Source organism: Ananas comosus, linkage group 13, assembly GCF_001540865.1.
Source record: "Ananas comosus cultivar F153 linkage group 13, ASM154086v1, whole genome shotgun sequence".
Classification (NCBI taxonomy): domain Eukaryota; kingdom Viridiplantae; phylum Streptophyta; class Magnoliopsida; order Poales; family Bromeliaceae; genus Ananas; species Ananas comosus.
The window spans coordinates 10,440,010-10,454,215 of NC_033633.1; the positions used below are offsets into that span (position 1 = coordinate 10,440,010).

General features: G+C 35.7%; 2 protein-coding genes across 2 annotated transcripts in view; one reads left to right on the plus strand and one right to left on the minus strand.

Annotated features, from left to right (window-relative positions):
* LOC109719289 (salt stress-induced protein-like) overlaps positions 1 to 7,127 on the plus strand; it is a 7,976-nt gene extending 849 nt beyond the window's left edge. Inside the window, exons 3-4 of the mRNA XM_020245863.1 lie at positions 6,468 to 6,662; positions 6,885 to 7,127. Coding sequence (XP_020101452.1) covers positions 6,468 to 6,662; positions 6,885 to 7,127 — 438 coding nt within the window. The remainder of the gene's footprint in view (positions 1 to 6,467; positions 6,663 to 6,884) is intronic.
* On the minus strand, positions 11,184 to 12,458 carry LOC109719599 (protein GOS9-like). The gene is made up of 3 exons (XM_020246371.1): positions 12,419 to 12,458; positions 11,984 to 12,178; positions 11,184 to 11,545 (listed from the first exon to the last, which is right to left on the minus strand). The coding sequence occupies exons 1-3, from the start codon at positions 12,419 to 12,421 to the stop codon at positions 11,306 to 11,308; spliced, it is 438 nt and encodes a 145-aa protein (XP_020101960.1). The 5' UTR covers positions 12,422 to 12,458; the 3' UTR covers positions 11,184 to 11,305.

A 14,206-nucleotide genomic window follows, 5' to 3' on the forward strand; every position in this document is an offset into this window, starting at 1 on the left:
TCTCTCTCTCTCTCTCTCTCTCTCTCTCTCTCTATATATATATTCATTTATTTATTATATATAATTTTTTACTTATAAATTTATAATTATTTATTAATATTTCTAAATACATAATTTTATATATTATTAATATATATTTATTTATTATAATATTGAATATATTTAATTTATATAAAAAATCATAAAAATAATATATATAGTATATTAATTATTATATATTTATTTTATAACCGAATTTTTGATTCCGAATTTTTAATTGGTAAACATATAATATCCGTATAAATTACGTATCCGAATAATTACCACATCCGTTTTTTAGCCGTATTTTTTAAAAAATTTAAAAATTAAAAAACGAATTTTATCCGAATTATACCCGTACCGAATTTCTGCCGAATCCGAATTAACTAACTATGATCGAAACATCCTGCGCTCTTTCGCAGATCATGAACAAATAAGAATCACGAGCAAGAATTGTTGTCTTCAATCCGAATATAAAAATCGAAATTATGGCAGACGATACGATCTTAATTTCTTATAAAGTTTAACAGTAACTAGCTAACTTTTTTTTCGGAGATGCGCGCACTTTAAGATTTTTATTATTATTGATTAAATTGTTATTCTCTTTGTATTAGCTCAAAACATACAAATTTTGATTCCTAAGTTAAATTATTTGTAACTTTTAAATTAAGAAATTCATTAGATCTTTATGATTTGTTTGTTTTCCAACTGTTAAGTTTTTCTAAATATATTTATTTTCTAGCTCATCTCTGTATCACAGATCATCTCTGTATTTTGCCTTCGGTTTTAATAAAGTTTTGCTCTGTTTTTGTTTCTGAATGTAGAACAGTGGGCAAACCACGTAAATTTTTCTTTTTTATTTTTTACATTATTTTTTAAAATCTTTTTTTTTTTTGCAGTTTTGTTCTAAGACATTCTCTACTCTAGCTCATTTTGCGCAAATTCGTAGCTTCTTTGCTTTAACACTTAGTGCATGATTGCTTGAACGTACAAACCATCCCTATGTTTGGGGCAAAATATATATCATGATCTGCGTTACAAATTCGTTGCCAAATAAGAGAAAATATATGAGAAAGGAATTTGTTGTCAAACAAGAGAAAATATATGAGATAGAGCAGAGCTTGTTCGAACAAGTCCAACGATTATTCTTGAATGGAAATAATCAATTATCACATTTGAAATTGTCGGCAAATTAAGATTTTTCACGTATATACTGATGCTTTTGAAGTGTATCGGTGAAATATATTTCTACACTTTAAAGAGTCAGAATATTTAAAAAAAGTAATACATGCACTTTATCATTCAATAAATTATTTTTTATATAATATATAGATCGTTCATTTGATGACGCTTTTTGATGCATCAGTACTAACTAAGATAGTAGGTACGCTTAGGAACGTTTTGTTACGACAAATGTACAAACAGAAACGAAAAACGATAAACACAAAAAAAAAAAAAAAATAAATCACAAATAAAAATAAACTAACACATATTACATGAAAAATTCTTTACAGAAAAAAATCACGAACGAAGAAGAAGAGAACTTCGCTATCAAAAATAGAAATACAAAGTTCAGAGTATAACAACCATCGATCTTTCGCCTCTGGCGCGAAAACGAAAAGAAAATTCTTAACGGGCTCGAGCCGATATATTTGCTATAGACATTCATTTTTTTTTTTACAAATTTATTTTCAAATGTTGCACCGCAAAACTAACGAAAGTTGAAGTACTGAAGTTAATTATCAATTTCGAGTCACATCTAACAGTTTTTTTTAATTATCATCAAAAGAACATCCGTACAATTAATGAGTGCTTTTTTTGTGTGTGTGTGTAGTGACTCAGGCCCTCAATTGTGACACACCTTTCGTCAGTTTTCCAACTCAGCGAGAGAGTAGAATTAAGAACAGCATATATAGATGGTAGCTATAGTTGTTTATTTTAGTGTCGCGATTAAGTTACATGTGAGATTTTGTTTAGGCCGATTAATTAATATCCATAACTTGGTAAAAAATTACTTGATTTAATTTGTATATAAATCATGCGTATCGCCAGGTCATCCTCATCTCTGGGCTCTATTTATAGCATCTAAGCTTGCCCACTTTATCATGCCTGGAGGTTCTTTTTATAAAGACTTTTTTAAAAAATAAATAATTTGAAAACAAAGAGCGAAAATATGCCCTTTTTTTTTGAAACACAACGTTGCTCGTGAAATGGACAGACATGCCACAAATACGACTATTCCTCCGTCCATACTGATAGAGTGTCTCCTATATTTGCACAGCTTAGCACCTATTGCAGTACCACAATCTACTAATTCCACTCACAACCAACAGTTAGCAATCATAACATGTAAATGCACATACAGCGCTAAGCAGTCATTAGAGAAAGTGATGCATGCCCTGTCATACACCTAAGCAGTTCTTATCGAAGATGATGCGAATGTACAGTACATCAATCATTCTATTATTTGAAAGTGTTTCTTACTCTGCAACTTTATTTTTTTAAAAATCTATGAATACAATAAAAACAAAAATTATTTTGAAAATTGTTTTCTGCACGAAAACTTAGTTTTTTGAAAATCCGTTACGAGAATGCATGGGTAGAAAACATTTTATCATGAAACCATAAACGAAAATTATAACCATAAAACCATAAATCCATAGTTTTATCAGCTCAAAACAAACACCCAAATTAACTGAACAACTTTAATGTATAAATAATTAAAAATAATCATGAGTACAGAATAAAATAACCCTAGTCAATCAACGAATATGCACGAGACCTCTAGAGCTCACTAAATATATCGAAGCTCACGCACCATCCCAATCCTTACTGCCTTTGTCGTCTATAAAAATAGAGGACAAGAAACCAACTTGAGATTTTTTAATGGGTACTGCAAGCCGACAAAGTCAAACTTTACTTACCGGCAAACAAGAGATAATAATAACTATAAGGAACAATTATAACAGATACAATAGCAATGATGACAAGAAAAAAAACTACGACTATTAATAGATGAATAAACAAGCGCTGTTGTTAAGTTAAGTAAGATACAATAGGCGTCAACTAGACGAATAGTCCATAAGTACCCAATCAATCGCCATGCTAGTCTAAACAACTGGAGCAATGCCACATCATACTTACTCACCTTTGCACATAACTCCATGCCATATGCATCTGCACATAATTAAGGCTTACGGGTCGGAAATACAAGATCGAATCCACAAAAAATCACCTGATCAAAATTGGTAAGTGAAGTCTAGTGTTGATCAAGTGCTCAACATGCAATGTGTGTAGTCAAGGAAAGGATAAAGGGGAGAGAATGTCACCGAGCTAGCACTACAACACTGATTTTGGATCGAGCACCTCTCCGAATTCGACGAGGCACCTAACTCCAAGGTGCTCCTAACCGTTGACCGTACCTACAGAAGATCTACAGAGTCACAACTCACTCTATTAAATAGGACTAACCCTAAGTGACCCAAAGTCACTAATCTCACAATCCCGCATCTATCGAGAAGTGGGTTCCTTTTATCGATTCCAGAAACCCGCCGATATTTTTCGAACCTCATCGGAACACTTTCGAAACAAACAAAGTGTCCAAGAAAGTGCCAATCCACACCTTAAATCACCCACTGCCCCGAAACACATGAATTTGGGTGCTAGGGTAGCAAACACATGAACTAACGCTAACACGTGCGTTTAACGAACACTAAGTCATAATGGGTTTGGGAATGCCGATTTCGACTCCGGAACTCTCCAACACCCTCAATCTATCTCCGGACACCGAGATAGTGAGGGTAACTAGCCAACAAGGCTCGGCGACTGTAACGACCCAGCCCATTAGAAACAATAACTCGTTGAGCCCAACCACCGCCCAAAATGCTTAAGCCCAGTTATTATTACTAGTATCTAAGTCTCTTATAAACCCAATGACAACCCATTCCCATCCGATGTGGGACAATTGGGGTGTCACAAACTTCCCCCGTTAAGGCCCTGACGTCCTTGTCAGCCCAATCACACACAGCCTAAGATCACCAGGCGATGTGAGACTCGTCTCGCTAGCCCGTCATCCAGACCCTGGCTCAGCCAAGACTCGCCACACATGTCCAGCTGGTGAACCGGCTCTAATACCAAATGTAACGACCCAGCCCACTAGAAACAATAACTCGTTGGGCCCAACCACCGGCCCAAAATGCTTAAGCCCAGTTATTATTACTAGTGTCCAAGTCTCTTATAAACCTAATGACAACCCCATTCCCATCCGATGTGGGACAATTGGAGTGTCACGGCGACAAATACCGCTCATTCATGTTGATTGAACGCGAATCCCGAACCAAAACCCATGATTAATCTGCAATTTTGCTGATAATTACTCTGAAACCCTAGTTTCACTTCACGAGGGCCATCGAACCTAGGACAATCAGTCCATATGTCACACGCAGTGGTTTCACGCTACCTGAAGTAGCCCATGTGGCCAATTTGCATTTAAACTTGCATTATATAGATAAAATTAGGGTTTGGATAGATAGGTCTCAATGATCTGTGCAAAGCGCAGACGGTGGCCGAGGAGCGTGCCAGGGCCGTGTGAACTATAGTTTTAAAGGTTTTTGGGAGCACTATAGTAGAATTTACAAACCGAGGCCTCTCGAACTACAATGAAGGTGAGCACGGAAGTCCACAACTCCTCAAGAGAACCGTGCTCATCTTCTACGAGTTGTCGGCATCAGAGATGGCCGAAAAATTGAAGTTGGTAGATAGAAACCCTAGTTCGGCTAGGTTTGGAGTTGGGAGACCTCAACTCAGGTTCCTGTGACCTCGGGGCACATGCACGAGTTGAAGGAGGGTGTAGGCCATGAAAGAAATCCAGAGGTGATGGCGGTCGGTGGCGGGAGGGGACGATGGCGGCGCTTCTAAAGCCGCGACCAAAACAAGGTGAGCTCGGGCTAGGATTTGGAGTCTGACAATGGGGGAGGCCGGGGAATGTCAGGGCAGCTTCAGAGCATCCTTTGGGGTCTACAGTCACTAGCGGTGATGGCGGGAAACAGCGGCTATGCCGAACAAGGAGTGGTTGCTTGAGCCCTCAAGAGTCGAGTTATGAAGCTTGTAGCCAAGGTTCGGGGGCCACATCGGTGTTAGGCTGGCCGAGGTGGCATCACCGGAGTCTTAGTGTACTATGAAGCATAGTAAGGCTAAACTTCTTAACCCGTCTATAGTTTTTTAGGGGTGATGAGGCCCAAGAGATTAAGAGGTTAAACAAGTCAAGAAGTAGAATAGTTTTATGATGAGCGACCATTTTAAAAAGCGGCACATTATAATTGGTATTGGAGTTAAGCCCTAGACCAAAGTATGAGATAAGTCTTACTTGAGCCGAGGTTACACAACTGGCAAGAGCGTGGCTCTTTGGCTGACGACAGTATTGGGAAGAGCTTGACTCTCCACAAAGTTGGCTAAGTTAGCAAAATAAGTCTTACATTGTCTGATACTTGTGAGTTTCGCTCCATGAAGAAGCTAGGACGTAAAGGAGGAGAAAATATAATACCTCCAAAATTTGGAATAGTTATAGTAAGACTAAACATCTTAGCCTAGCTATAATATTAGGCGGTGGTTAGACTCAAGAAGTTAAGAGAGTTAAGCGAGCCAAAGAATACGGGTCATCACATTATCTTTACTCATAGAAAAAAAATAGAGAGAAAGAGGGAGCCCATCATCCAACGTTGGAATCAAACAATTTATCAATCGTCACTATACCCATAGTCACGATTAATCAGTGCACGGTAGTTAACAATATCTGTTTACTTTAGTGTCATGATTAAGCCACATGTACGAGATTCAGCTTAAGTCAACTGAGTACTTGTGCTCTTACGAATGTTTTAAAAATCGAATTGAATTGCACCTTGATCCAGTCCCTAGGCCAGCTCGGTTTGATCTATGAAGATGGAAAACTTTAAAACCCGTATTGATGATCCGTTTGAATGGTGATTCAACTAGTATATTAGTGAATTGGCCCCTTTTGATTGGATTGGTTGGTGAAGTTGCTTGATTTACTTTTGTATAAATCATACGTATAACATAGTCACTTTCATCTTGGGCCTCTATATATAGCACCTAAACGCGCTTATCTCTTTTCCATTACTGCGCCTCTTTTCATTCTAAGTTCAAGTTTCACCACTCAAGTGACGTACAAATGGTGAGATCCTACTACTATAGGTGCTCGAGACTATAGATAATTAATTATTTATCATGATGTTATCACTCTAAATTTAAATATTAATTACCTATCTCCGTGACTTCTTACACAAATAATTCAATGGATAAGAGCACACATATTTGTCGCTGTAGCTGTTGGTCATATTTTGATGGGCGGAAGTGGTCGTTGAAGGAGCTATATATGGAACCTTTTTTGCACAATACTATTTGGATATTTCCTTCTTTGTGTTTTTGTTTAGGCCGGACGTGTCAAGCTTGGAACATGGGGTGGAAATCGGGGAGCTCTTCACGACATCGATGGTTACCCTACACGCCTGTCGAAGATTGTAATTCATAGCGGTCATGCGGTCGATTCGCTCTCATTTGAGTATGATCGAGACGGAAAGACATTTAAGGCCGGCCCATGGGGTGGTTCTGGAGGAGACCCCACTAAGGTATGATTTTTATTTTTTAAACATCTTCGAGATTTTAAATCCTCGATGATGTATTAATCACCAAGGATGTATTAATTAGCTAAAAATATTGTAAACTTCCAAGACTTCAACTTACAAGTCAAGTCGAGTAAAATCGCCCATTTCCAACACTTTTATTTCGGAACTTTTAGCAACAAAGTAATGTTAATCTTTCTAAATCATCACATTTTATTACTTTTTTAGATCGAATTTAAACCTGGCGAGTATCTGACTGAGATAAAGGGCACCGTCGGCACATTCGCCGACATCGACAATTTGGTGAGATCGCTCACTTTCGTCACCAACGTTAATAAGTCGTACGGGCCATTTGGAGTGGAGCAAGGAACTCGCTTCTCCGTTCCCGTTGCGCATGGTCGGATCGTTGCCTTGTATGGACGCTCTGGCACGTACCTTGATGCGATCGGGGTTTATCTGATGCGTAACTGAAGTTTCATTCTCATGCTCATCATCTTCCCCGAGGATTAAGATTACGGGTTTATATATATATATATATGTAATATCTATCCATATATTAAAAGCCCAGTATAACTGTGGCCTATGTGGCGCTTTCTCGGCGCCCCCCTCTATATGTAATAAAGTTGCAGATAGTATGGCCTTGCATATTATTATCCTATATATTATTTCAATAAATAAAAGTTGATAAGCCACATTGTTTACGAAAGAATAATGAGTCTATCGGAGTGTCTTTCTTCTTACTATGCAATAACAATTAGTTCATACTATGGCTTCATTGTGAACGTAGAATTTTATTGGTAAACCTCAAATACCACCCTTGTGGTTTTGCACTTTCTCACTTTACTATCTTGTGATTTCATTTTTCTCTTTTCGTCAGCTCCTCATTTATATTTCGTTATATTATATACAAAAAACTTCAGATACTCCATCTAGATTTATCAAAGATTCACTTTAATACCTTTTAATTTTAATTTTGTCACTGATTTAACGAAAAAAATTAGTGGAGGGATAATAAAAAAAATAAAAAATAAAAACCACCGGGTACTAAATTGATACATTTTAAAGTATGGGGTATTAAAATAAAAAAAATGCAAAACTACAGTAGTGGTATTTGAAGTTTTCTCTAATTTTATATGGAAATTATATTTACTAATTAATCACTTCTAGCTATTTATCTGGGGCTTGTTTCTGGAGCATCGAGCAATTGACCCAAAAGAATAAAAAATAATAAAAAAATATTGATGCAATTTTTCTGGGAGGAAACTAAGAAAGATCAATGTATAATCCACTTGCTTAATTTACAAATTACATTCGATCACACATTCTTGTTATTCAATCAAGTGCAAATATCTATAATTGAGTTAATTGCATAAAGCTCCTTATAAACATATCGAATAATAAAGATATATTTCTATAAAATTCAATTTTTCATATTTATTTCTACAAAAGTACTAACATTTTTAAATATACCCTTACTGTTAGAATCCATTAGAAAAATATATTTAACCATAAATAAAATACTTAACAATGGTTAGTAAATGAGATAATTTGACTTTTTTTACCCTTTTTATATTATTTGTGATGGCAGAAAGAAATAAATGATCGTTAGAGATTTTTGGGAGAAAATTTCTGTATAATTCTAACAGTTGAGGCTTTTAGAGAGACATATTTGAGGTGACAAAAATATCATTTCACTTATCATCTATTAAAAATAAACAGTGCTCTAACGATAACAAACCAGATGGGCAAATATGAATATCACTGTACTTTTATAGAAAAAAATGTAAAAATTTGAATTTTGTAGAGATATATATACTATTCAATATGTTTACAGAGAGTTGTACGAAATTAACCCTTTATAATTTTAGAGCAAACAACGATTGATTTCGAAAGCACAGTCGATGCGAAGAATTTGATAGAAACTCAACTTTGCACCTTTGAACCATGTTTTTCATCTCTCATCTAAATCCTATCCAATTCTGCTCAGCATATTACCCGATAGTTAAACCTCGACTTACTATGATCAGTGCTAATAGTTTATTTAATTTTAATTTCGATTTACATTCTATAGATTCATTAATGTATCATCATGTGTCAGGTTAGTAAGTCGCCGAACTTATCTTCTATTTTTTGCTGGTTCTACTTTACAAAATCCATCAAAATTTCACTATCTAAGGGTGAAGAAATTTGATTTTATCCTAGGGATCAAACTCTAATTTAGAAGAGTTCGTGATAATTGTAAACAAATCGATGAGAATAGCTTATTTTGAATTTTGGGATAAATTACATCATTGATCATTAAACTTTCATTTCTGTCAATCAAGTCATTGAATTTTAATTTCAATTAGATCTGTTGGGAATCTAGTACTTGCCCTGGTATCAGATTTTGAGAATTCGAAGCCGGCTTTGATACCACCTGTTGTTGATCCGATACCGAATGGTAGGATTCCGCAATGAAATGGTGGAATCGAATTTTTATTATAAATATGTCTTCTCAGTAAAAGATGATACAATCACGAAAGAGAGAAAACCAAATAGAAAATATGCGGATAAAATAAAATTTTCATTAAATAAGAGAAGACTACCTATCTCCTCTTCTGTAACAGAGTAGCTTCAAATTCGAACTCTTTTTCTAAATCTCTCCTACACTCTCCACTCTTTTTTTATAAACCTAAAAGATTTCTCTCGTTGGTTGCACCCATGCATTAGATGCATGCGACCATGGCCAACCCTCTCTCGGATACCACACCACCTAAGAGGCTCTCTCTGTCACACTATCTTCCAAAAGCAACTCATATGGTGCTTATATAATATTTACAATAGAACGAAACCCAATCCTAATATAATTAGGATTTCTACTCTAAATAATATATATTTAGTTTATCTCTAATAGATTTAAATATTTATCCTAATATAGTTAGATTTATCTCTAGATTTAAATATTAATTTCTATGCAATTGGAATATCAACTACAAATCTAATCAAATCCTAAGGAGGTTACTGAACTTTAAAACCTACATCAAATGGGGCATTAAACTTTAATTTTGTACTTTTTTTGTAACAAAGTCACGACGGGGCAACTAATTTAAATATCTAAAAATGGCATGATAATAATTATTAGTTAATTTAACTGTTGTATCATCTCAAAGTAATTGTTATTTAATAATAATAATAATAATTAGTTAATTTAATTTTTCTTGCCTTGAACATGATGATCCAAATAGGCTACTTTGTCATGATTTGATTTCCTCTTTAATCTGCATTTTCAAATGATTACTCTGTTGTGGAATCCTTTAATTCAATCAGTAACAAGTTTCTCAACATTGTCTACATTCAACCAACCACTCACTTAACCCTAGAGAATCACTGTCATCTAAACCACATATCCCATTATTCAAAGACTGAAAACTTACAAGTACCAGTGACGTGGTACTTTTAAAAGTATAGGAGCTCAATTATATATATGTGTGTGTCTATATTGATGACGAGCTAGGCTGGTGTACTATCGGTAGCACGGAGGCCTCCGTGCTACTAAGTTGTTTTCAATGATGCGGCTTCCAAATCGACGATCGGCTCCATTAGACTTGATCTACACTATTAAAAATATTTGGAAACTAAATTTCATAATTTTTCGCCATCATTTGGCTAGTGATGAAAAGGTCTCAAAATTGATAATTTTAATGGTAGATGTGATGAGTTTGTGAATTTAATGGTGTAAAAGAATCGAAATTAGTTAAATTTTTTATAAAAGTTTTATTCACTATTTAGATTAATAACTCTGATCTTAAATTTAAGTCTTTTATCATCATTTTTTATGAGGTTTTTATTTTCAACCGTTCATTTTTAGACTACTCGTTTGATAAGTAAATGATGCCGAAAAATTATGAAATTTAGTATCCAAATACTTTAATAGTATAGATCAAGTCTAACGAAGCCGATCGTCGATTTGGAAGTTGCATCATTAAAAATAATTTGGTAACACGGAAACCTCCGTGCTACCGATAGTATACCACAGCCTAGCTCTATTGATGACTAAAGATACCCTAAAAGACTTTTATAAGAGAATAATAGATTAGTTTGTCCACAAACTCTTCCAGGAAGTTTTTATTTTTATTTTTATTTTCAGGTAAGAGAGATTATCTATTATTATATATTATTGACATTGTTCCTCCCAGTTGATTACTAACTCGATACATGACGATGCATTAATGAATTTGTAGAATACAAATCAAAATTAAAAATAAATAAACTCTCACAGTAAGTCGAGGTTCAACTACCGGGTTATGCAGCGACCTTTTCTTAGTTTTCTTCAAGAAAAATGCATCAATATCTTTAATATTTTTTATATTTTTTTAGTCAATTGCTCCATGTTTCCAAAACATGCCCCAAATAATTAAAGAGCTCAAAGAGATAAGTAAACGTAACTTGGTTACAAAATTATACGCATTCGCAGTGAAAACATAATATGAATGAATTGTTATCGTGCAGTAAGAACAAAGGCATTCCAATTAATAGTCTCGATCGTCGTTCTCTCAGAAACAAAGTAGCTCATCAACTTCTATTTATGAAATGTTACGCAGGATGGTAATAAATGAGGCCATACTAAACCCCTAGTCCTCGAGGAAGATGATGAGCATGAGAATGAAACATCAATTGGGCAGCAGGTAAATCCCGATTGCATCAAGATTCATGCCAGAGCGTCCATAAAAGGCAACAATGCGACCGTTGGCAACAGGAATGGAGAAGGGAGTTCCATGCTCAATTCCGAATGGCCCGTAAGTGCGAACGTTGGAGATGAAAGTGAGCGACCTCACCAAATTGGAGACGACCCCTAATGGTCCGGTGGTGCCATTTATCGCAATCAGATACTCGCCGGGTTGAAATTCAATCTACAAAAAGAATAAAATGTGTTGATTTACAAAGATTAATCTTATTTGCTGGAAAAATTGCTATAAAAGTGTCGAAAATCGAGCCAGATTTGGTTGTGCCGAGCTCAAGCCCCATCTAAAGCCTAATTAAGGTCGAACTCAGTTAAGAGCCTACGCTTGGGCTTAGAAGTTGCTCACTTTGCCCAAGCCCTAACTGGAGTACAATGCTATACTTATCATACAAAAGGCCAAGAATTAATGCAGTTATATTTAATTAAGCGCGTATTACTTTTCATTTTATCCATGTATGTTTCGGCCCGGCCCGGCCCGGCCCGGCTTTTTTATTGAATCAAAATGAGCAAAATTTGAAGAGACAAATGATTCAAATTTGGTAATTTGCTCAATAAAATCATGCCTTGAAGTTTTATGCGAAAATGTTTTAAAAAGTAAAAATCATACCATGGTGGATTTTCCTCCAGAACCGCCCCACGGGCCAGCCGTAAATGTCTTCCCGTCTTGGACGTACTCAAATGCGAGAGAATCGATTGCATCACCAGCACGAATTACAATCTTTGCCAGGCGTGTAGGGCGGCCATCGATATCACGAGCACTTCCGTTATTTCCACCCCATAGTCCAAGCTTGACAAGTCCAGCCTAAATATAAACACAAAGAAAGAAATACCTAAGTATTATTGTGCAAAAAAGACTCCATAGCATCTTCAAATACCACTTCCGCGCATCAAAAGATGATTAATATGTGTGGCTCTTATCTTTCTAATTATTCATGTAAAAAGTTACAGAAACAAATAATATTTAAGTCTAGTGTGATAACATCATGATAAATAATCATCTATATATAATCTCAAGCACCTATACATAGTATCAGGACCTCACCATTTATAAATAACTTGAGTGGTGAAACTTGAACTTGAATGCTGGGTGATGGAAAAGAGAGGTGCCATTTATAGAGGCCGGAGATCACTGTGGCCATACCGAAGATCACTGTGGCCATTCCGCTCAAAAAAAGAACATCACTGTAGCCATGTGATAAATATAATGTATACAAAATTAAATCAGGCAACGTCACCAACTCGATCCAATCAAAATTCAAAACGGAACCAATTAGATAATGTACCAGTTGAATGATCACCTATTCAAACATGTCAATATGAATTTTAAAGTTCCTTTTTCCAATTTGATTGATCAAATCATACTTGGCCTAGCAATCAGTCCAAGAGGCCGGTTCGACCCACATAACTCTCTTTAACTCCTTGCCCTTGTTTGGTTGGGGGTTAAGGTGTGAAATAATCCCTTAAACCCCTTAACTTTCATTTTATCCCCAAACACCTCAAAAAAATAGGTGGGGTTAACCCCACCTAACCCTGCCTCAAATAAATTATTCCGGGTTAGCTAACCCCACCTAACTCCATCAAACTCCAACCAAGCACTATTTTCTATTCATAATAACTCACTATCTTTCTTATCATACCTACTCCAACCAATCATTATCCTTCTTTATCAATCATTATCTTCTTATCCTACCTACTCTAACCAAACACTATTTTTTATTATTCTAGACTAACTTCAACCCCCAACCAAAAACAAAAAAATTTTAACCCCACTTTAACCCTGAACTTAACTCTATCCCTGGAATAGCTACTTTTTCCTTAACCTCGAACCAAACGGAGGCCTTGAGTCTAGCCAGTCCAATAATATAAGCCTTACTGTGACTATTCCAAATTTTAGAATTTGTCATATTTTTCCTTCTCATTAAGGTTCTTCATGAAGCGACATTCATAAGTATTAGACGATGTGAGACTTATTTTACTACTCTAAGCCAATCTTGTGGAGAATCAAACTCCTCCCAATACTGTCGTTAGCCAGAGAGCCGTGCTCTTGCTAACTGTGTAATCTCGACTCAGTTAAAACTTATCTCATACTTCTGACTAGTGATTGGTTCCAATATCATCTGTAATGTGCCGTTCTTCAGAAAGATCACCTATCCTAAAACTACTCTTACCTTTTGACTCGTTTAACCCTCTTAACTGCTCAAAATACTGCAGTTTATTTAAGAAGTTTAGCTTTACTCTATTTTATATATAGAATTATTTTAAATTTTAAGAATGTCACGGATAATCATATTGTAATTATTTTGGCAACCGATAGTCCCATATAAAATAAAAAAATTAATTATAACTGAGAAAGGGCTACCAACCACATGATACATACTAAGACCCGTACAATGAGCGAGATAATCGAGTGTCCTTTGTGATCCCAACGTGATAAAGATCAAACAGAGAAAAGATCTCTCCTCGTATAGGACAATGTAAGGGGGACAAAAATTTGCTGGGCTAGTTTGGGCACGGTGCCGGATGGGCGCCGCGTGTGTCGTGGCGCCCATCGCAACCATTAAAAATAAAAATAAAAAAAAAGTTGGGGCCCTTTGTTAGAAAGAGAGAAAGAGAGGGGGAAGAGAGCGGCTGGGCTGGACGCCGCGTGTGTCGCGGCGCCCACCCAGCAAATTTTTGTCCATGTAAGGGCACTACCACTCCTACTACTAAGTCCTCCTCATTAAATCTAAGATTAATAACAATTTGTTTAAAAAAATAATCTATAATTCAAAAATATATTAATTTCTCAACTTCTATATTTTAATTGAAAGGACTTTTCCCTTCTATACAC